Here is a 24,541-nt window from a genome sequence, read left to right as displayed (position 1 = left end):
CACTTGTCCCCTTAGAGAGAATTCTCAGTGCAAATCAATATAAAGCTATTCTGACTGAAAACCATTATCTTATGATGAAACGTTTCCATCCTGATGGGAGTTGTCTCGTCCAGGTTGACCCTGCCTCCATGCACAGGGCACGGGTGCTTACTGAATGTTTTTCTCTCTGAATGGTAAATATGTTCATTGATGTGAGCGCGCTACCACAATACAAATCAAAACATCAGTTGAGGGAATGTCCTTTGGAAGAATGGTGTTCATCCTTCTAGTACAGTTTCAGAGATGTGTAGAATCTATGCCAAGGTGCATGAAAGCTGTTCTTGTGCCTTGAAGTGTAGCCAACAAATAGGGCTGGGTGATACAGGACAATAGAAATAGAAAGGACAATAGAAAAAATGTGTTTTGCTAGATATTTTTTTATACTGTCTACACCGCCAGTGTCGCAAAAGTCACTTTTCGGCAGCCGATTTACGTCACTGAGGTCGGAGCTAGCAGCAAAACTCCCCACAACACCTCAACACCGTAATTCTGTTGTTTGTAACATGGTCATTTGTAAGATATCCCCACAGACCAGTCATGAATGTATGCAGTTATTTTGTATTGATCATTTTTGCATCATTTCAGAGAAAACATAATAATCTGTGGTATATATTGTAATCTTATCTTGAAATAAAATTTTGTCCATAAATCCCAGCCCAACCATCAGGCAGTTTCATTCTGGTTTGATCCTGAGCTTGGGTTACTGTCTGTGCAGAGTTTCTCCCTGTGTCCTTGTGGATTCTTCCAGGTTCCCCAGTTTCCTCCCAATACCCAAAAAAACATGCCAGCATGTGGACTGGCAATGTTATTTTGATTCTAGGTGTGAATGAGTGTGTGCATGGCGCACTGTGCTGGACTGGGGTCCCATCCAGAGTGTATTCCCACCTCACACTCTGTGTTCCTTGCATAAGATCCCAGACTCTCACCAACACATTCTAAAGTCTGGCTCTTGCTTTGGTCAGTGACGTTTCTGAGCTTCAGATTTGTTCAGCCTGTTCACTGAGTATGTCATTACCTAGTGCAGTTGTTTATAGATCGTCTGACCTGTTTTACGTTTCTGAGTGCTGGTTTTCTGTTCTGATTTGTTTGCCCTGGTTTTCCTTGATAAACCTGCATTTAAATCCACCCCTGTCTGAAGTCTCATATTCTACTTGTTCTTAAAATTGCCTGTGTGCTTCTGCATTCTGTGAGGATCTATTGAACTCTTGAAAATGAAACACCACTCCATCCAACAATGAAATTGACTTCCTCTCCTTTCTAAATAAAATTCTACATTTTGCTGGCTGAGATAAAAAAATAAAATAAAAAAAGTCTCCTGCTGGGAAAGCATGTATGTGTAAAAACAGACTAGAAAGAATGATGAAAAAGTGCTTAAAAGGACAAATGCAGAAATGTTTCATTTATTTTATGGAGCGCTGATATTTCAAACTGAAATATGAGCAATATAGTGTCAGAAAGGCTGCTGGTACAAGGATACTGGCACATTTGGTGTGCCTCATGCATATAGACATATGGCTGAGAAGCCTATGTTCCCTTAAGTGGCGAAAATAAAAAAGAGAGAGAGAGATGGACATCAAACCCAGCACGTTTGAACTGCACTGTTAATGGTCCTTATCCAATATGTTTACATTATTGTCTGCATGTATTTTTCAGAGCATCCAGCAGAGGGAGTTCATTGACTGCTTATGGAGTACGAAGATGCACTGTGTAACCAAGGTGTCATGATGGAAGCAATGGAAATTTGCTGTGGCATTTGTGGCATCCACCAATAGTAAGTTGCACACTTAGATGAATATAACTTTGCGTAAAACCAGGTTGTCAGTTGTTGGCCAAAACACAGAGGCTGACTTCTGAGCTTCATGTCAAGGCAAAACACAACACTGACACTACCACATTTCAGGATGAGAACTGTAGGGTCCAGATGACTGGTTTTACAGGCATAAGGGAAAATTGGGACACTTTGACGGGCCTACAAAATCACCAAACCAAAAAAAACAAACAAACAAACAAACAAAAAAACATATTTGAAGACAATGGCAGTATCCTGACAGGATTGAAACTATTTTGAGTTGACAGTGACTAATTATTTCATTAAGTGAGCTTATTGAGTAAGTATGAACTTCAATTTGTGCAAAAATTTCCCACTTTAATTAGTCTACAGAAGATTCATGCATAAGAATTATGCCAGAGGTTGTTAAAAAAACAAAAACTGGAACACTTTTGAGTGGCCTTCAAATTCACTGTGGGACCTCAGCCCCATAAAAAACTTGCATAATCATATACGATACTCTCTCAGGATAATGAAACAGTCAAACTGTAGGAAATTGTGGCCTTTAGTACACTTTGCTGTAATTCAATTCAATTTTTCAATTCAATTTTATTTGTATAGCGCTTTTAACAATGGACATTGTCTCAAAGCAGCTTTACAGAAACATATAAACACAGGATAGAGATTTTAAGTGTGTGAATTTATCTGTATTGAGCGAGCCGGTGGCGAGGAAAACCTCCCTAAGATGATATGAGGAAGTAATCTTGAGAGGAACCAGACTCAGAAGGGAACCCGTCGTCATCTGGGTAACAACTGATTGGGTGAAAGTAAAAGAAAGTTCATTGTGGTTTTTATATGAAGTCTGAATATGTTAGGTTATGAACATGTTATATAAGTCAGATAGAAAAGTTGCTAAAACTATTTTAGAATTATTGGCACATCAATCACAAAAAGCTGACTTCTTACATTCAAAATATTTAAGTACTGTACAAGAGAAGACATTTTGTGAGGTACTAACTTTATTCTTTACTTTTGCGATATCTCTTTAGAGAAAGATCAACTCTACTTTTGAGAAAATACCAGAACAAAATACTAATTACACATCTACCAAGTCTTATGTCCATTACAGTAAATCAATCCCATGGCATATCCATTAAACTCTTATTATGACTTAATTGTAATAGTGCAAATGTTTGCTTCTAGTTAAGTTTGCTTTAGTAGTAAGATAGGGCTAGACAAAATAAAACCAGTCTTGTTTGTAATGTCAAACATAATTACTTTTACTTCCACACCCACACCCAACAAGGTATGTCAGAAACTTTTTCAAACAGAAAGCCCAGCTCAGTCACATGTTTGAAATAAGATACTGCAATTAGCAGGTGCCTTTTCACGTGTCTCCATGTTACACACCATTTAGTGTATGTATACTTTATACTGCATGTACGATAGTAACGTAGGTTAACATGAGCTGTTAAATGCACAAATGTTCACATGTATACACCATGCCTACTCCCTGAGAACGCGACTGAATTAATAACAGAGGAAAAAACACCATTTCCATCCAGTTCCACAAAAAAAATTATACTCATGAAGTTATTTTTATAAATATTCTCAGATCTAGTTGGATCTTTCAAGAACACTGAATGTGAGAGAGGACTGAAACTAAACAATGCACTCTAGTGGACAGGAGAGTGCTTGCCTGTACTATAGAACAAAAAGATACCTACCTAGACCTACCTAGCATGAATTCACCTGGGCAGGAATCGTACGATTATTCATTTGGCTGCTGCTTTTATCCAAAGTGACTAGCAATTGGTGGTGCTGGGATTTGAACTCATAACTTTCCAATAACTCCTGAGCCAACATGGCCCTTCCCACACGGTCCAAAAATATGCTTGAAAGGTGATGTGGAGAACAGTGAAGCAATGAAATCTCATTGTCCTAGTTATTACTGCATGAACTGAACTGCAACAAACACTGATAAAGTCCCACTGGGCCAGGGATCACGCTGCCCATGCTTTGGGGAGGAGCAGCATACAGACAGTTAATGACAGGGTTGCCAGAGTTTAAAAAACCTTTTCAGTCATCAAAAATCTTTTCAATAGCAAGAATCTATTTACATATGTCTTGCTTTTCAGAAATCCTTCAATGAGTATGGGGAGTGGAATGTGCGCCAGGAAAACACTCCCCACACCATCACAGTGCCACCACCACCCTATACCATACACACCAAAGAGAATGTCTCGATAGACTCATGCTGTCTGTGGCAAATTCTGATCATTCAATCAGAATGAAACCTGGATTTATTTGACCCGCCCAACTCCTCAATAGTCTAGTCCTGATGTCCTTGTGTCCAGTGGAAATGCTCTTTCCTTTCTCAGCTGAGGAAACATTTTGTTTGTGTCCTATTAGTAAGTCCTATAAGTGATACCTTCTGCGATGACATTCACAATTTTACTTTAGACACTTTAGATTTGCCTAGTTGTGTTTTCTCTGTTTGTTGTCACAAATGCCACAAGCTGTTTCCACCCGAATTTTTTTTCCCATACGTTAAACTCTTTAAACAGTTGAGTGTGGAACACCAAGGATGACAACCATGTTAAAAGTCACTAAGGTTTTATGCATACCAACACTCAATTGAACACTAACTGATGCTAAAAAGTCACATGACGTATTACTTGTTGGAAAGTATAACCTGCGTGAAGGTGGGTGTGTACCTAATAAACTGATATCTCAGTGTATATGATAATGCTGAGATAAAGTTAAGGCAATTCCTTAGGCTCCAACAGTGTACAACACTGATGTGATTTACAAGTGTCTTTGACTTTTCCGGTAGTGATGTGTTAATTGGCATGCACCTTGTCAGAGTGACATGAAGCGTGCTACTCGCTGCATGATGAAAGGTAATTGAAAAGGCACCAGCAGAACGGAAAAATTAAATAAAGACAAGGACATAATTAATTTCATGGAGTGCCAAAAAGTCACGCCAGCTACTTTGTTTGACTGAATTCGGTTGTGAGAAATACTTTTAAGTATTTCTTGTGTTTGATTAAATTCCTGACAGAGAGAACCTGAAAATATCATGAGAAAGAAAGTATTTCTGTCTGTATTCTGACTGTATAATATAATTATACACTTATCAGTCATACCATCAAAATCACTGACAGGCAAATTGAATAACACTGATTATCTCATTACATTGGCACCTGACAAAAGGGGTGGGATATATTAGGCAGCAAGTGAACAGTCAGTTTTCAAAGTTGATGTGTTGGAAGCAGGAAAAATGGGCAAGTGTAAGGATCTGAGTGACTTTGACAAGAGCCAAATTTTGATGGCTGAATGACTGGGTCAGATCTCCAAAAAGGCAGGTCTTGTGGGGTGTTCCTGGTATGCAGTGATGAGTACCTACCAAAAGTGGTCCTAGGAAAGACAACCGGTGAACCGGCGACAGGGTCGTGGGCACCCAAGGCTCATTGATGTCTGTGGGGAATGAAGCAATGGAGCAGTAGAAGAAGGTGGCCTGGTCTGATGAATCACATTTTCTTTTATATTATTTGGATAGCCAGGTTAATGTGTGTTGCTCAACTGGATAAGAGATGGCACTAGGATGCACTATGGGAAGAAGGCAAGCTGGAAGAGGCAGTGTGATGCTCTGGGTAATGTTCTGCTGGGAAACATTTTACTTTGACACGTACCACCTACCTAAACACTGTTGTAGAGCAAGTACACCCCTCCATGTCAACGGTATTCCCTAATGGCAGCGGCCTCTTTCAGCAGAATAATGCGCCATGCTACACTGCAAAAATTGTTCAGGAATGGTTTGAGGAACATGACAAAGAGTTCAAGGTGTTGACTTGGCCTCCAAATTCCCCAGATCTCAATCTGATTGTGAGTCTGTAGGATGTGCTGGATAAACAAGTCTGATCAATGGAGGCCCACCTCACAACCTACAGGATTTAAAGGATCTGCTGCAAACGTCTTGGTGCCAGATACCACAGCACACCTTCAGAGGTCTTGTGAAATCCATGCTATGACAGGTCAGAGCTGTTTTGGTGGCACAAGGGGGACATACACAATATTAGGTAGGTGCTTTTAATGCGATGGCTGATTGGTGTATATAGCGTACAGTATGTATATAATGGATGCATGCCAAAATGGATATATAGAACAGGGGGAACTGGTGGAACGTGGACTCAGCAATGTATTTCAGCAATATTTGATATAAAAAACACTTTAGCAGAACTAATAAACATATGAAAAAAACTGACCAGAGACTAGCTACAGCACTAGTGAACTCACGACGTGGTTTCTTTGCAGAAAAATCAACATCAAAAACAGAACGTTCAAAGTCGATTGGACAGAGAACTTTATTGTCCCCATGTCAATTTCAAAACCGATTCGTCTGGTCTGGTCATAGTGCGACTAAAAAGTGGTAACCAGAAATGCCACACATTAACTAATCATTAATGGTTTAGCATTAAAAGGCTGCCATTATTCAGTCCTAGTAGTTATCAGGACCTTTCTGAGGAAAGAATTTTTTAGCCAGACATTCACAGATTTTAGCGGAATATCTCCGATATCGAATGTTTGAAATGCTTTGAAAGGCCAGTGTCAAACACATGGTTGTGTCAGTAAAGCGAAGGTAGATTTAAAGGGAGCTGTTTACCTGTGGCTGTGCTCCACTGATCATCAGATAGTAGAGTTTACTGAGGATGCTCTGCTGCAGCTGATCCCATGACACTGACCTGTCCTCTCTCATCAGGAACGGTGGTCCAAACCTATGGGGAAACAGTGGTGAGGTTTAATATTTGCGCATAGGTATAAGTCATTTGTAGCAATATTAAATCTCTGCTGAGGCTTAGTGTAGGTTGCACCTATCGTAAACCTATTGAATTTGGATTCTGACAATATTATAGCCATACATGACTTGGAGACAAAGAGAATATAATTAGTCCTGCATTTTGGATACTGCTCTCCCTCTAAATCAGAGTGACATTAGCTAATAGTTGATGTCTGTTTGCTATTTCATATGGAAGAAGAAGGTTTTGTGCTTATCTACAAGATGTTGCATAAGCAGCATTTCGTAAAGATGCAGTGGATGGCTTTGTGTCTTGGTGGAAACCTGTGCTAACCCTCACCCTCTCAGATTGGTAGCTGTGGTGTGATGAGGCAAAAATAACTAGTTGGTAGAAAACACATAAGAGAAAAATACAGGCAAAAATACAAATCCTAGACCTATGTAGAGGCCAATTTGTGTTTATAAGCTGATATGGATTCAGATCTTCCAGGACTGTCACTAAGATCTGAAATGACTGAACAGACAGTTCCTGAAACAGCAAAGCATTAGCTCTGAATAATGGCGATCAGGCCTGAACTGGACATCAGCAGCACCGGGAGAAGTCCTGGAGGCCTGATGACTGATATGGCACGCTACTCTGCTTTAATTATTATTAAAAATTTTTTTTATTCATTTATTTAATCATTATTATTTTAAAAATATTGCTTGTCCGATGTGCTCAAATCAATAATAAATCATGAATCCGTTTGTCTTGACTTGCTACGCTACCACTGGCCTCAGCTCTGGAGAACAGTTTTGAACAGAGTTATCACTGCACAGAGCGAGGATGGAGAGGAAGCGGCCAGGTAGAGCAGAGACGGAAAGGACACGCAAGAGGAACGCCATTCAAAAAGAAGCAGCAAAATGTAGCAAAATTAACGACCAGTTCAGGGCTTCAAGTGCAGGTCAGTCTCATCTGTAAACACTGTAGCTTTGTGTTCGCTAACTTAGCTCATCAGGTATTAGTTTTAGTATCACAGTTTCACTACTAGCAAATGTTAGCACTATATCGTCATTCAAAATATGCTAAAGGACAGCATTATCCACTGTAAGATCCAAATTTACGTACAGTACATTTAGGGAGCCCTCCATGTTGTTATTTTAAATGTTGAAGCTACAAATACAGTTAGGGCAAGCAGCAGCGACAGCAATAACAACTAAAACACTTTCCCAAGCTATGAGTCATAAAAGGCAACATCATGTACAATATTAGGATTTTTCTAAAAAGATATTGTCATGATGTAGTTAGGATTGTGATAACAGATATTTAGGCAATTTAGAAAATTATGCCTGCCCATATGTGAGGTTGAAAACAACAACCTTTTCCTCCAATTTTTCCACAATAAGGTGGACAGAGTCAACCTGGCACCAGCTCTGGTGCAGTGGTCACACTTCAGGGTCAACCTGAGATGACAAGTAGAGGTAATATATTTGTATAAAATATAGTATGATTAAATCTCAGGTATTTTAAGTATTTTTTTTTAACAAAATTGACTACACAGACTACATTAAGTTTAAAAAGCTGTCATTTTCCGACAATGTGGAAACAGTTCTGTTCATAGTAGTAGACATGGTAAAGAAGTGACAGGTCAATGAAAAATGGCAAAAACAAAGTGTCTTTTGTTGACCTCTCGTCTGCATTTATCGTACTTTTGTGAGTGAAAAGTAGAGAGTTACTGGCAGCTTTGCACTTCTGGTGTTTGTTAAAGGCTTGGCACAGCCATGTAAGCTGATATGAATTAGGACTTCTTCACTACCTCAAGGTTGATTATGTTTTTATGGGCTGGCCACACTGGGTGTAATAAATTAAATTTAGGAAAGAAAAAATAGGGTTCTCAGTGGTTTCAAAATTTGTTATGGGTGTATGGGGTGGCCTGGATGAGTGTGAGACTCCCAGTCCGGCCCTGATGGCAATTTCTGTTCAATGCCACTTTTAATCATTCTATCTTATTGTCTGGCTCAGAGGTTCAATAAATAGAGTGAATAAAATGGGGAGATCAGGCATCCTTGCCTCATTCCACATTTCACTTGAAAGTCCCCCATTTATTTTGATTCTCACACTAAGGCTTTCGAATATTCCTTGAGTTACTTCAATAAACATGTTGTGAATTTGAAATCTTCTCAACACTTTGTATAGGAAAGAGTTAAAAACACATTCTTTCACTATAATCCCCAAATCACTGCTTGTGTATCGTTTTTAGTAATGTGTCTCATTATGTCCTTCGTATACTATCCTGAGTTTGTCTTCAGAGAATGAATCCAGCCTGGTCCAAGGTCAGGCAAGACCTGTTCAATTCTATGTGCTAAAATAAATGCAAACAATTGATCACATTCATTTATCATATGAGGACTACTCTGCGGAGGTTCTCTATGGCAGGTTACAGAACTGATACAGTTCAATACATTCACACACCGCATGCAGATCTTTTTCCTCTGCTCTTATAAACTTGGATGTTCCATTCATTGGTTGGATTTTATCTGCAGTAGACGTCAGGAAAACTCTGTCCATAGTTAACCCACGGAAAGCTGAAGGTCCTGACAACATACCTGGCCGGGTGCTCATGGAATGTGCTGATCAGCTTGCAGATGTCCTCACAGACATCTTCAACATTTCCCAGCGCTAAGCAATCTTTGTGCTTCCAGATGACCACCATCATCCCTATGCCGGAGAAATCACAAGTGTCCTGCCTGAATGACTACCGGCCTTTTACACTCACACCCGTCACCATGAAGTGCTTCGAGCGAATAGTCATGAAACACAAAGAGCAGCCTTTCCACCACACTGGACACATTTCAGTATGCCTACCATCCAAACTGCTCAATAGAGGATCCCATATCTGCTCCCAACTATCTGCCTCTGACCCATCTAGACAAAAAGGACAACTATGTAAGGATCTTGTTCGTAGATTTCAGTTCAGAATTCAACACAAGCATCCCACAACAACTGATAACAAAGCTGTGTTTGCTGGGTCTGACCACCTCCCTCTGCAACTGGATCCTGGACTTTCTGACTGGGAGACCCCAGTCTGTCAGGATCAGCAACTCCACCTCCAGCACCACCACAATGAACACCGGCGCCCCCCCAGGGCTGTGTGCTCAGTCCACTGTTGTTTACCCTGCTGACTCATGACAGTGCTGCAAAATTCAGGTCTAATCATATCATCAAGTTTGCTGATGACACTACAGCCATGAGCCTAATCTGCAACAATGATGAGTCAGCATACAGAGATGAGGTGAACCACTTGCAGAATGGGGTAGAGACAACAATCTATCTCTTAATGTTGATAAGTCTAAAGAGATGATTGTCGACTTCAGGAGGACCCAAGTGGACCACTCACCACTGAACATCAACTGAACAACTGTGGAGAGAGTCAAAAGCCCCAAGTTTCTTGGTGTGCACATGACGGAGGACCGCTCTTTGACTCCGACACTCAACACCACCTGCCTAACCAAGAAGGCCCAGCAGCGCCTCCACTTCCTGCGAAGGCTGAAGAGAGCCAAACTCCCCCTCCCATCCTCACCTCCTTCTACAGAGATACGATAGGGAGGATTCTGACTAGCTGTCTCACTGTGTAGTAGGGGAAATGCACAGCCTCAAGACCCTACAGTGAATTGTGAGAACAGCTGAAAAGATCTCTCTACCCACCATCGACACCTCATTCAAAAATCGCTGCATCCGCGAAACCACCAGGAATGCGGACGACCCGTCGAACCCCTCTCATGGACTCTTCATCCTCCTGCCATCTGGAAGATGAGCATCTGTGCCACCACCAGCCGACTCCGCAACAGTTTCTTCCCTGAGGCAGTCAGATTACTCATCACCCTGCTTCCTCCTAATACTCACCTGGTCTAGTCAAACACCTAACCCAGTAAGACTCAGTATCACTGCACACCGCACTTTACATAGCTGCATCAGTCACATTTATATTATGGAACTCATTTTTCTGCCAATATTGCTAATATACTTTTGCCGGTACATTTCACAATAGTTTACAGTTTACATCCAAGTTCCGTGTATTTATTGTCTTGCACTCATCTCACACTGTTATGTATTTGCACTTTATGTAGTCTTGTGTTCTGTTCTCTGTTGCACCATGGTCCTGGAGAAAGACATTTCATTCCAATGTATACAAGCTATATAGAGGAATGACAATAAAAACCCACTTGACTTGATTCTTGGCCCTAGGTACAACAGAGATTTCCCCAGGACTGACCTGTCTATTTATTTAATAATTTATCTTACTCTTTGGTAGCGCTCTAAAGTTGGGAAACAGCGAGTGTTCCCAGGCAAATTCTCAAAGATCTGAAACCTCCATCCTGAGTGCCAAGCATTTAGAAGCCTCAAGTTTAGCGAATCTCATAATGATGTTTAAGAACCGCCGAGGAATCAAGGTGGCAGTTGCTGAATCATTTTCAGGCTGAAAAAGCTTGCGATACAGTTTGCCTGAAAGAGGAAATGTATGAAAAAGGGTTCCTGGCTGAGCACAGCAAGGCTGTCTGAAAGGAATGGGAAAAAGGCTGGGTAATTTCACGCTGGCGTAATAGTCACAGCGACTTCCCGCTGTCATGGACTAAAACAAACCATAAACTCTTCTGACTCCTTTCCCCTCCCTCCGTCTTGTTCTCCACTGATTTTGAAAGAAAGCCCTCTCTGACGCGTTCTCATGCTGTGCGATTTCAAGGGGCGAGAGAAGGAGTGAGGTGGAAAAAGGGAGAGGACAGATGGAATAGAAGATCACTTTCTAAAACTTAAAAACTGTCAGTTCTTCTAAACATCACCTGACGATATCTGTGATGTTGATTGTCTTTTGATTTGTAACGGTCTATTGCACTTTTTTCTGTTAGAAGGTATTTAGTTCTATGCATACACTCGGCCTGGTGTATTACAGTGTGTGGTCCTACTTTCAGCAGTTAGACTCTTAGCTTATGTTCTGCGTGGAAAACTGTGTGTTATGAACAAAACTGCTGTTTTGTTCAAAGCACTGCATTGTACTTAAAGCACTGTGTACAAGGCAACAGACAAGGTGTATTTCTGAACATCATATATACTGTAGATGTGGGAGGTTAGCACAAAAATGGCTTGAGAAATGAGTACTGAGGTTGATCACAAACCAAGAACTGCGCCTCAGTGGTCAAATATTGGCAGCCATTTTTGTGGTTTTGTCTGCCTCCAACAAATCAGGTGTAAATTGTTTTACTAGGAGCAGTAAAGCCAGTTTTGCCAGGTGCCAACTGGGATACATTTGAACTAACTGGGTAGGCTTGTGCAGTATAACGATTCGATTGTCTGAAAATGATTTTACGCTGCCACAATGTCCAATGACTTTTACTCTGATCATATTATCTGACCTGCCTTTAAAAAACAAACAAACAAACAAACAAACAAACAAACAAACAAACACCAGAGATGAGTTCATAGACATGTGAATCTGGAATGATTTTCACAGGTGTTTTGAACTCTCTGATATTAACTGACACCACCTGGAAACCCCGCCCACATTCTTCTCATCTCACATGCTCTGGTCTAGATTCATTGGACATTCTTGCTCATTAATGTGGAATAAAATCGAGTTTGTTAATGTGGAATAAAATCGAGTTTGTTAATGTGGAATAAAATCGAGTTTGTTAATGTGGATTAAAATCGAGTTTGTTAATGTGGAATAAAATCGAGTTTGTTAATGTGGAATAAAATCGAGTTTGTTAATGTGGAATAAAATCGAGTTTGTTAATGTGGAATAAAATCGAGTTCGTTAATGTGGAATAAAATCGAGTTTATTAATGTGGAATAAAATCGATTGCTGTATGTTTGACTTAGCTAACAATAAAAAAACATTAACACTGGTTAACATGAATTAATTATATTTATGTGGAAATATAATGTACAAAATAATTTTAGTCGAAAATGGTCAACCATTTTCAACCAAAAGGGAAGAAAAAGGTGAAACTTTTGACCTAAAAAAGATTAAACAGGTCTGTTAATGAGTTTTCGTGGTTGCCACTGCCAGCAAGCAGTTCCTACACAGCTAGTAATATTACTATGCCCTCTCCTGCTCTCTTTAAAATGGTGGAAATGCTTGTTTTGGTTCTGGACAGTTAAATTGTTAACTGTGACTTTTTTTTTTTTTTTTTTAAATCACAAGCAGGGAAAAATCAATATTGCACAAGCCTATATTTGGCAGTTTTTTTCTTCTTCCATTTTTATAGACCTTCTTTCTTTTTGACAACATGTGTAATAAAACAAGATAATTTTAAGGCTTTTGTGGAAGAACTACTCCATCAAATTATGGGCTGTATTTTTGTAATCGTAGCACAAGCAAAAGCAAGGCAGAAAATGGGTCATTTTTAATACATACATATTAATACATATTGGGTTTGAATACATTATTAAGAATTGTGGTTATGTGTGTATAGGAAATAATCCAATCAAATCAGCTCCTGTCCTTCTCCTTAAAGCGCCCATGAAATAACTTCAGAGCCGTTATTTGATTCTGTATGTTGACGTGTTTCCAGCTGGAACAGGAAGTCAGGGAGGGAGCGTGTTGAAGGACCTGACTGATTTCCATAACAGCCAATAATCCTGCCATATCTAAACAGAAACTTATTTCTCACACAGTGACCTTGTCATGTTCCATACCCTACAGCAGAGGTTTCTAACCACAGCGCTTCGAACAGGTGACGGGTCGTTTGTTACCGTCAGTGTTTCTCCTCTCCCCTGTTGTAAGACTAATGTAGCAGTGTGGGGGGATGGGGGGGGGGGGGGGCTGCCATTTAACACAAGGAAGCAAAATAGAATTGCATAGCTTTCTGGGCACAACACACACACACACACACATACACAGAGACAGAGACAATGGTTAATTTGGAAACTGTTTGTGTGATGAGCTGCAGCCTTAGTAAACTGAATGTTAATCCTCGAGTCTGTCCTCGTCTGTATAATCTGGCTTAAATACAGAATACTAATATTGATGTCTTCACAGCAAAGCTATCGCACTTGACATCTTGTAGATCACAAACTAGTCAAGCCAAGTTGGTTGCCCGATATGTCCCTTAACTCAGTGTGCCTGTCTCTTACAGCTGCCCTGCATTGTGAAAATTGGCGTCTACATTTCGTCGTCTCCACTGTTCCTACGCTGGATTTCTCATTAACGTCCCATTGAATATCGCTGGAACATGATGAGTGAGAACAGAAGCTCTTGCTCTTTTGTTTCTGGAGCTAACAGCAAAACCTCGCTGTTATCACTGATGTCTGAGATCACGCAAACATTTTCTCCTATTCAACACCTTTGCAACCGCACTTGTAATGTCCATCTGTGACATCAGGGACGACCTCTAACCTCGAACAGGAATAATGAAAGAAAAGAAAAACGACAACGATGCAAAAATAACCAACAAATTAGCACCAGACTCATTATGTACATCACAAATGTTTATAAATGTTATAAAAATGCAAGTATATCTCATTTGTTTCAGGGAGGACTTTTCCTTTAAGTAGTACTCTGGGAAAAGAGCCAAAATCATAAACGGTAAGCTATTAACCTACTTGAATGATCCTGGAGCACATTATAACAAGTTTTTAGCATTAATGCATTTATATCAGTGCCAGTGACCTCATCTTTAGACTCACAGAAAGACTTAACACATACTTTTTACAGATCGTGGGTTTTTTTGGTTGTAAATATGACTTATGCAAGCTGGCTAACTACCGTCTTCTGTTCCTTCATTATACATGAATCTATTTGATTTTTTTCATTCTTACTGATGCTCGTAAGATCTGTCAGTTCTTTGTTTTTTTCCATATCTTTATGTCATGATTTTCTCGTCACAGACTGAAAGGTGTTAGTAGATAAATGGCATGAAAGGACCACTTGAAGTGGTAGTATCTCCACAAATGTACACTTATGCTGCTTTTCCACCAAAGGAACTTTCCCCAGGAACTAGGGACTTTTGGAGGTACTCGGTGACCAGGGTTTAATGAAGTACCGGGTAAAATATTTAGCCCTTGCAAAGTCCCTACTCCGGAGGTGGTACTTTTTCAAAAGAGAAGAACTTTGTGGGGTGGGACTTGGGCACGGAACATGCTGATTGGTTGAGTGCACGCAGCATTTTTTTTTTTCAACCAGCATTTTTAAAAACTGAAAATGCAAAAAGTATAGTTAAAAATATCGAGTGGGTTAAGTGCGGTGGGCGTTGTTCACACAGGAAAACAGTGGAGAGAGAAGCTCGTGGGCACGTTCGTCTCAGCGATAGGTGATCAAATCCTTTTGCTTTAAGTCTGGCATAACCAGCGTTCGGAATTCACTTTACTACCACCGCTCATCACTTTTCCAGCATTTTCTCAATGATCTTTTTCATTTTAGCAAAGCAATACATCACAATCAACAGCAGCACAGTTTGAATCTCCTCCACGCTTGTTGTTGCTGCAGTGTCATTATCAGATTTCAGAAAATAGACTGTCCGCTTTTAAAACACAAACCTTTATCCAAAGATAAAAAATAAATAAATTTGATTCCGTGACCGGCGACAGCGCCGCGACAGCGCCGAATCCTAACCACTACACCACCGGTTTAGTTGCAGCAAACTCGTTTGATACTGTTCACAGGTTTGCACTCCAATCAGAACCTGCTATGTGTTTTTATGAGCTGAGCAAACATTTTACATGATTACATTATTAAAATCAGCTTACACTGCATCAATAATCAGTTTGATTGTAGCATACTTTGAGGCTTCACATCCTCGCTGAGGGCTTGTCACGCACAGTCGTACGTCACCGGACTAATTTGCCTAATCTTTACGGTACTTTAGACCGTTATGGAAACGCAGACAACAAAGGTCTGGTGGAACCAAATGATCCCTTGAAAAAAGTTCCTGGGATTAATTGTTCCGGGTAATTTCGGTGGAAAAGTGGCTTATATGAACACTGTCCCCTACCCTGATCTCACTCTTTCTTTCTACTTGTCTTTTTTATTTCACTGTTACTATAAGTAGAAAGGAACTGATAGGGGACTCTTGATCTTTAGCTGACTGTCACTGACTAAAGGCTATCTGATGGATCACGTTTCCATGTCAACTTTATCTGAAAGCCCTCAAGAGCTGACAGTGAAACTGGGACAAAAGTCTGTCAATCCATATTCTTTTTTTTTGCCTGAGGGCAGGGGGTTTTCACAGCTGTTACGTCAGGCAATGTGTCACTTCATATTATTACTGAGTTTCTACAGTCAGGATTAGATCTATATAATACAGTACTGTGAAGAAGTATTTGATTTCCTCTGTTTTTGTGTAGATGTCATATTAAATTGTTTCAGAAACTAAAATAAAAATCTAAGAAAACAAAGGCAACCTGAGTAAACATAAAATACAGATTTAAATGATAGTTATTTATTGACGCAAAAAAAGTTATCCAATACCAACTGATCCTGTGAGAAAATGTTTTTGCCCCCGTAGTTACTAATTTCCCAAATCTATGAAACTGCATTCATTATAGTTCAGCTGGACTAGACGCAACCAGGCCTGATTACTGCAAACCCTGTTCAATCAAATGAACACTTAAAAGGAACTTTTTCGACAGCATGAAGTTTGTTAAAAGGTCTTACCCAGTAACTCACTATATACATTTATGAAATTCCAGAAATGATAGGGAAGATGATGATTGAAATACATCTGGGAAGGGTTACAAAGCTATTTCAAAGGCTCTGGGACTCCAAAGAACCACAGTGAGTGCCATTATCTCCAAATGGAAAAACTCGGCACAGTAATGAACCTTCCTGGAAGTGTCCGACCTTCCAAAATTCCTCCAAGAGCACAGCAACGACTCATCCAGCAAGCCACAAAAGAGTCAAGGACAACACCAAAGGACCTACAGGCCTCTCCTGCAATACTGATGAGATTCAGATTTTAAACGCAAACTTAATACTTGAGTAATAGTAGTATTGATTTGTGAGTGCAATCTCTCTTTCTGAAGTGATAGATTTGGTAATTCACATTAACACTGCCTTGAATTTGTGCTCGTAATACAGGTAGAAATGCCTCAAATTGCATATTTTAAACACACAAAATAACAGATGTATTTTGCTCTTGTGAAAGACTCAGTCCTCGACAGATCCTTCCAGGTATCATCACGTTGTTCATATTTTATAGAGCATACAGTAAATTAGGACCTAAATAGTGTAAGGTAGTTCTATAGGCATCACCTCACAGCTTGTTGGCCTGCTCCAGCTGCGTTACACACCAGCATTAGAATCTTTGCTGTTCCGCCTCCATGGTTGAGGAACTCGGAGGAGAGTGCCCCGGATGCAGCCAGTCTCTGAGCCTCGGGCCCAGACGACGAGTACGGTGAAGAAGGGAGACTGTGGTGGTAGCCTGAGAAAGGGAAGAGCAGAAACATTAGAGTTAGTACAGGACATCTCAAGACTTCGCCTGTTAACTGACCCATTTGAGACTTGTCATCTGCGCTCATTATTCACAAAAAGTGTGAAATGTCTATTTAATAACGCCGAGAATATTCTTGCTGCCTAGAGTAAAGTTTGCTTAGGAGGAACCTTAAATTTCGGTAAGCATAGAACAGCAGATTTATCTAGAAGAAAGAATGCATTTATTATATTTATTACACAGTCTCCTTTGGAGACTATTTGTCTCATTTTTAAGAGCCTTGAATTCGAAAAACAAAACCGAGGAGACAATAAAGAACTACACCAATACAAGTAGCATTAAATAAAATGCAACAATGGTACACATAGAACTGAAGAGTAATGGTGCTCTAAAATGGGAAGAAAGAATTAATCCCAGAATGTCAGTGAATCATAATATTTCAAGCTCCTTGCATTCTAGTGATCATTAGCAGAAGCAACTACTGATACTTTCCTCCACTAGAACACTTTCATGCACGACAGCCTATAGAGTTTACACAGAATGGTGCCTGAAGAGGTTAGAGGAGAATGGCCAGACTGGTCTGAGCTGACAGGAAGGCAACGGGAACTCAAATAAACACTTTTTACAACCACGGTGAACAGAAAAGCATCTCAGAATGCACCAAATTTTGAACACTGAAGCTAAAACAACAGAAGACCACATCTGGTTCTACTCTTGCCATCCAAGAACAGGAATCTGAGCATACAGTGTGCACAAGCTCACCAAATCTGGAAAAGACTACATTTTCCCAATCTTCATCTGTCCAGTTTCAATATATATAAAACAACATAGTGTATATTTCACGACATCTCCAGAATATTCATACCGCCATAGAATGCACCACCTTCTCATGATAGTAAAACCCTCGTTCGGTTCTCCTCAGAGGAAAACTTGCATGAATGGCAGAGTCGATCACATTCCTCACACAAACTTAACACCAAACACCAAGGTCATTCATTTTCTTTTACCGAGGGGAAATAAGTGGCACTCTATATTTATTCACAATCTACAACGCTACAATTGAGCTATGGCTTTCCTTTGGTACATCATGCACGGTCTTCTGCATGAATAACTTCCAAGCTATTTTGGACTGATTTTATGTAGTGAGTGGTGAAGCACATTCATAAAAAATAAACCCAGGAAGATCTCCTTATATGTTACTATAGAGTGCTCCGATAGCTTTAAATCAGGTCACTCTGTTGCCAGAACAAGTTTTGGTCCATTTCTGCCACACGACAGACCTGAAATCAAAATGAATGCCGTTCATTCATCTTTCATGGTATGCATGCACCTAGATACACTTTATCCCATCATATTTTTATTGTCATATCATTCATACTCACAAATACTGTGGGATGATAGGATGGTTCCTGATGGATGGTGCCTTCACATTAAAGATAATAAAGGAGCTGTTTAAATATGACTACATAAAATGGAAATACTGCAACAATGTAAGATACTAACCAGGTGCAAATCACAGTTCCAGTAAAACACAACAAGGGCAAAACAATACAGTCAATACATGGGTCAGTACTTTGAGACAATATTCAACTATTTTGTTGTTGCATTTTTTTGGATTTGGAGAAAGCATATTATGATTTGCAGGAGTTACTGCAGGAGTACCTGGGTTTGTGCAATACAGTGTATGTACGAGTACAGTGAGAGTTGTGTCCAAATTTTTGGCATTCATTCAAAATCATTTAAGGTATCAGACACCATCAAGGGCGTGTCTTGTCTCAGGATGCAGCCAAGGTTGGAGAGATGTCCAATAGAGGGAACGGCTGTTGTTTGCAGATGACGTATTGTCTTGGCAGCATTCAGACTGGACCTTTGACATGCACACATGAATGTTTTAAAATGTGAAGTGGCTGGGATGAAGATAGCTCTCTCCTAGAAAAGCATGGGACCCTCCCTTCAGATGAGGGGAGAGACATTGCCCCTTGCACGTAGTCAGTGTTCCAGTTCATCCCAAAGGTGTTCAGTGGTGTTGAGGTCAGAGCTCTGTTCAGGCCACTTGAGTTCTTCCACACCAACCATGGCAAACCATGTCTTCATGGAGCTCGCATTGTGCACAGGGGCACTGTCATGCTGGAACATGTCTGGGCCTCTTAGTTCCAGTAAAAGGAAATTCTTAATGCTATAGCACACAATGACATCCTATATAACTGTGTGCTTCAAACCTTGTTTGAGGAAGGTCCACATATACATGTGATGGTCAGGAGTCCATATACATTGAGCCATATAGTGTATTTATTGAGCCTTTTTGGAAGGAGTCTCCAGTGTCAGTGCTTTGCAACAGCTAGAAGTAAAGCTGTAACTTTTTTCAATCATAGAATAAGAAGTTGCAGGAGGTTTTCTCTGTAACATGACAAGCTGCATTTTTGTCTTATTGTCTGAACTTCAACTTTCAACAAATTGTTCCACTGCAATTATGATTTGCATCAAAGGCAGCACAGGGCTCTAAAAATGACTTCATTAAGAGAGAACAACCAGTCCTGTGTGGTAAATGAGTACAGTCCAGAAGATATTGCTGTGCAGTAAGACTTGTGCAGTGTGTGTATGTGGTTGAAAAAGAACCTGAATTATAGATAGGCTACACACTTTCCTCCAATCTAATCATGTTATCTGCATCTAACACCTCATAATGAATGATATTAATTACCTTACAACTCTAATGAAATGACATCAAAGGATCAATGGACAAGTTCAAGGTGCATCATCTTTATCATCTCGCCCTTTCTTTCAGTGACTAACACTGAGCATCAATCTAAATCCCTTCACAGCTGCCTGAGAGCTCCTCTGAGCTGAGTGTCAGCATGAGCCCAAACTGTCAGATCTTTAATTAAACACCTCACCCCCTCCGTAGGGCTATCCTTTGTCTTACGTCCACAAAGAAATGACCAAAGGACAATCCCAAAACCCAAGCTGGCTTCACACACTGAGCTAAATAATATTACAGGAGCAGCTTTCAGACCACCAGAGTCTTGAAGTTGGAACAGACTAAGAATAACCACACTCGGTACACTTAGAATACTGTCTTCCTTCCCTGACTCCATCTTCCAGCCTTCTTGTGTCTGTCTCTTCCTCGTAAACATGTGTCACAGGTTCAGACGGGCATGTAAATACAGTGGAGCCCGCTTTAATTATGGGGGCCTTTCAGCAAGTGTTAAGCCCCTTCACCAACACCACGTGTACTGTGTTTGTCTTTCAGTGAAGCGCAGCACTTGTGAATAGCACAAACACAGACGAGAAGGACGTCTTTGTTTGTGTGTATGTGTGGGTCTGTTCAAAACAAGCTGTAATTTGTGTGGTGCAGACAGTAGAGAAAAACACAGATCGGTCCTGACTTCAGCGTGTTTGTGTAACGTTTGTGTAAAACAGAAAGAATATGCCGTCACATACACTACAGGGACAAGTGGAGTGTGGGGACGGTGATACAGGCAGTGCTGATGAAAATCCACTAATTCCACTAAAATACATATAAAATTGCACTTCTTATAACACTTTACTTAAAGGCAGCACTCATACAGACCTACATAAGCCCTTCATGAAATCCATTCCAATATTCCTACAGGCATCAGTTATTAATTGTGTTGAATGTTAAGGACAGTTCATATGCAGTTCATAGGCCTACAGAAAACCTGCCTAAGCCCTTCACGATATAAAACTTTTACAAACAATATAATATAAACATATGTAAACATTTATAATAAAAAAAAAACTTCTGTCAAAGCTTATTGTTGGCACACAGACAGAAATAGTGAGTTTCATTTTTTTAATGAAAACTTCTTATAATGTCACGAATACAGATTTCTGCATTTTTTCTCTAGCTCTTAACTAAAGTGAGTTCTACTTATGAGATTATAAATATTTTAATCAAGATTTTTTACAGTGTGTGACATGGTCATGTGTATTTGGTCACATCATCACCATTATGTGATCTGGACAGATCAAATGCGCAATGTGCTTCAAAGCCAGTTTCTACGCCAGCCTGGAAAGTGTCAGAATACTTCATACTGCTGTCACATTTATGCCACATACCTTTCAGTTTTACACATGAGAACTTTATGTAGTCGAAGACTCAGAGGTTAAACAGGGGTTTCTAAAATATTAAATGACATGAATGATACTGATTGCTTTTATTCCACACCAAAACAGGGAAGGCTGTCTGCAGCAATGGCATGCGCGTGACCTACAAGCCGTCGGTAAGTGCTGAGATCACACTCGTTTCTGTCATTATATTAACGTCAACCGTGTACCTGTATAACCTTCAAAGCCTAGAAAAGCAATAATGTTCTTATAATGCAGTTTTTATAATAAACACTTTTACTAGCATTCCATCAGCGCAGATAAATGTTCACCATTGCCCATACAATCATCTAGGAAAATAAATTATTATGTTTATATTAAGATATATACAAAATTGTGGGACTCATACACTATTATAAAAGGTGCAAACATTCACTGATGCTTTTGAACAGGATGATCGGTGTAAATTGTTATTCATTTTTGGTTTAATGATCTTATATTTTTCATGTAGTACTGCCCTTCACATACAACCTACACAAGATATTTACACATTTCCCCGAAGACTAAATAATACAGTCAATAATACTGTAAAAATAATTTACAGTGTTAAATTATAAAGTATTATTAATAATAATGAAAATTCTGAAAAACAACAGTGGGCAGTTTATCTACTCAGGACAAACAAGGGACTCATGAACAACTATGACAAAAATAAAGTCGTTGATCATCCACTTAACAACACACGGTATTAAGAATCAAGCGTACGTAAAACTTTTCAACTGGTTCATTTGTGTAAATTCAGTTATTACTGTGTCTTGTGGACTATATGTAAACATGTTATGTGAACTCGATTATTCAAGGCAGTACTAAATAAAAAACAAATTCTTTATGATCCCTCTTATTATTATTTTTAAATATTATTAACTTTTGCGGATTGTTCATGGTGTATGTAAACTTACGAGCACAACTGTATCTTCATTTTGTCTTGTTGAATCTGTACTAGGCTTTTCTACCTTTGATATGTATATGTAACCTGGAACTGTGCTTATAGTATACCTTAAAAATAATTTAAGGTACATAATTGAGTCACTACCTTTAAAGCTTTCGTGTAAAAGCTAATTAAATGATACACAACGTACACCGTCCCAGGTAAAATATGCACACTAAAAGTACAAATGATGTACCCTTGACGGTACCAGCCCAATGGAAAGAAAAAGTACTTTTATATCCGAGAGTGTATATTGTGCTTTAGATTAGATTAGAGTCTAGAGAATTTATGTAACCTATGTTCATTGACAATAAGTGGATAGGTTGATGGCAGAATGCCAGAACATCTGTGGCTTGGGGAGATATTTGGCAGATACTACCTTTGGGTTAAGAAAAGTAGTGTTAGATAATATTTTTGTGGTTACCTGATATTCTAGTGGATCCTCCCCGGATGTAAAGCGGCGGAGCTTGGAAGGCATAAATGACGTCATTTTCTGCGATGCTGGTCAAGTCATCATCATCAAAAAAAGAGCGCTGGAAACCAGTTGTGTAAATTTCAGTCAAAATCACCTGGAGGACAAGAAAGAGACAGAGCAGATATATTAGTAACAGTGCTTTTTACTCTAAAAGACTAGATCCAAAAAAAGTATTTGAGTGTGACAAACTTGAACCACTTTTAACTGATGGCCGTAGCAAATATTTTTAAATCGCCTGCTAATTCCTGCTTATATGAGACATTAGTGGAGCTACTAAATCTAATGCTCATTCATTTGAGCTCTGTAAAAAGCACTATCAATAATGACTAAACTTCAGCCTCCATATTGTTTCAATTGTTGTACCCAGCTGCTACAGCAAGTGCTAATGAACTGAAATAAATTGAATGATTTCTCACTTCAATATCGGAGGCAGTGGCACAGTTGGCACACTTGAACAATAAACAAAAGAAGAGAGCGGAATAGCAGGAGAGGAAGGAGGACAGAGAGCGGTGGAGGAAGCTGGAACTCGGCCACGATGTACGTTGTGCGGTTCGCACTGTACATGTCTGCATTCTCAACATATCCTTCACACGCAAGTGCTCTCAGTGCATCGACCTCAGAGACAGGGATTCTGAATGCAAATGAGTTGTTCCTCTACATTTTTAGAGACTGAGGTATAAAAACTCATGGAGGAATAGACACTTTTTTTGGACAGAGAGAGAGAGACGGGAACTTTTGGTGTTGGATTTTCGGATTTTCAGCTTAGAGTGCTGTACGCATTAATGCTTGCTCCCTTGCTTGGCCAGACAGTTCATTCTTTGGTCATTGACACAGACTCGAAAATAACCAGAACAATAAACACAGAGGCTCGGTATGGCTCAGGCGGCAAACACTAAAAACAATACTTCGCGACGTAATGCAGAAACACAAGGGTATAGACAGACAAATGAATCAAAGGGGGAAACAGAAACAGCTATGGACAACGATGACACATAAGGGAAACAACCAAATCACAAAAGAGGGGTGGAGACAGGACAGAAACCAAAACAAATCACACATGTAAACAAAGTCACGCCAACCCAGAAGTGCGCTGTCGTGCTACGGGCAGCTTAAGTGTGCTGAGCGCTCCGACACTCAGCGCAAAGGGGGAAAATACCTGACAGTGGGGGACAAGCAGGGAAGCTGTCCTGGTGCCAGGCAGGGTGGGAGGCCCGAGAAGGTTAACTCACTGCTTTAGGCATATTTTTTCATTCTTGTTTACTTTCATCGTACCGTTTTAATTAGACGATACAGATCTTACTTGCACTCCCACTCTTTTTCACCGCATCTACACCGCGAGTGAGGAGCAACGCGGCCTCGCTACTAATAGAGCGCTTCCGTTTTAATACAGGACAGAAGTTACACTGCAAGTACAAATACAGTGTATAATCACAATAAACTTAAATTAAACTAAACCTTTTAAGAACTCACACCAGTATCCTCAACCCCTTGCATACAGTGGAGCAAGTTTGTGCTCGTGCATCACTGTCATGCTTCCGTGCTACACAAACTCCGCTTTGTAAAGTTTGCAGGTTACAATCTTCTCCACGGCATTTAATATAAAATGCTCCCTTGCCTTAGAGGACTTGGAGGTCACACACATTTTTTCCGCCGTCACTTGACGATTACGCCTCCGTCTGATGGTGACGGAGGTCGTGTTGGGCTTAAACGGCAACGCTAACAAACAGTTAACAAAAAATATATTGATGTTGACTCTGGGTATCTGCTAAAGCTAGCAGTGTTGCATTGTGTGCGTATGATGTCATGTGCCATCGACTGGGAAGCGGCTTATACTCCCGGTTAGTTAAAAAACGCTAGTGTTTCACTTGAGACAATATTATCTAAAGTTCATACACTAGACAGTTGAGTAGTATGTCGTTTGGGACACAACTTTAGTATTTACTCTCCGATGCGTGTTTTCAGAACAGAAATAACGTAGTAAATGTACCCCGTGCTGCAGAC

General features: G+C 39.9%; 1 protein-coding gene across 1 annotated transcript in view; it reads right to left on the bottom strand.

Annotated features, from left to right (window-relative positions):
- The window catches only part of usp43b (ubiquitin specific peptidase 43b), a 98,479-nt gene that overhangs the window by 13,196 nt on the left and 60,742 nt on the right, over positions 1 to 24,541 (bottom strand). Inside the window, exons 6-8 of the mRNA XM_017459662.3 lie at positions 22,490 to 22,634; positions 16,832 to 17,000; positions 6,474 to 6,585 (exon numbers count right to left, since the gene is read on the bottom strand). Of these exons, the coding sequence (XP_017315151.1) occupies positions 6,474 to 6,585; positions 16,832 to 17,000; positions 22,490 to 22,634 (426 nt within the window). The remainder of the gene's footprint in view (positions 1 to 6,473; positions 6,586 to 16,831; positions 17,001 to 22,489; positions 22,635 to 24,541) is intronic.

Source organism: Ictalurus punctatus, chromosome 2 (genome assembly GCF_001660625.3).
Source record: "Ictalurus punctatus breed USDA103 chromosome 2, Coco_2.0, whole genome shotgun sequence".
NCBI classification, from domain to species: Eukaryota; Metazoa; Chordata; class Actinopteri; order Siluriformes; family Ictaluridae; genus Ictalurus; species Ictalurus punctatus.
The sequence above is the reverse complement of the archived record's forward strand: the minus strand, read 5'-3'. Positions and strand labels throughout refer to the sequence as shown.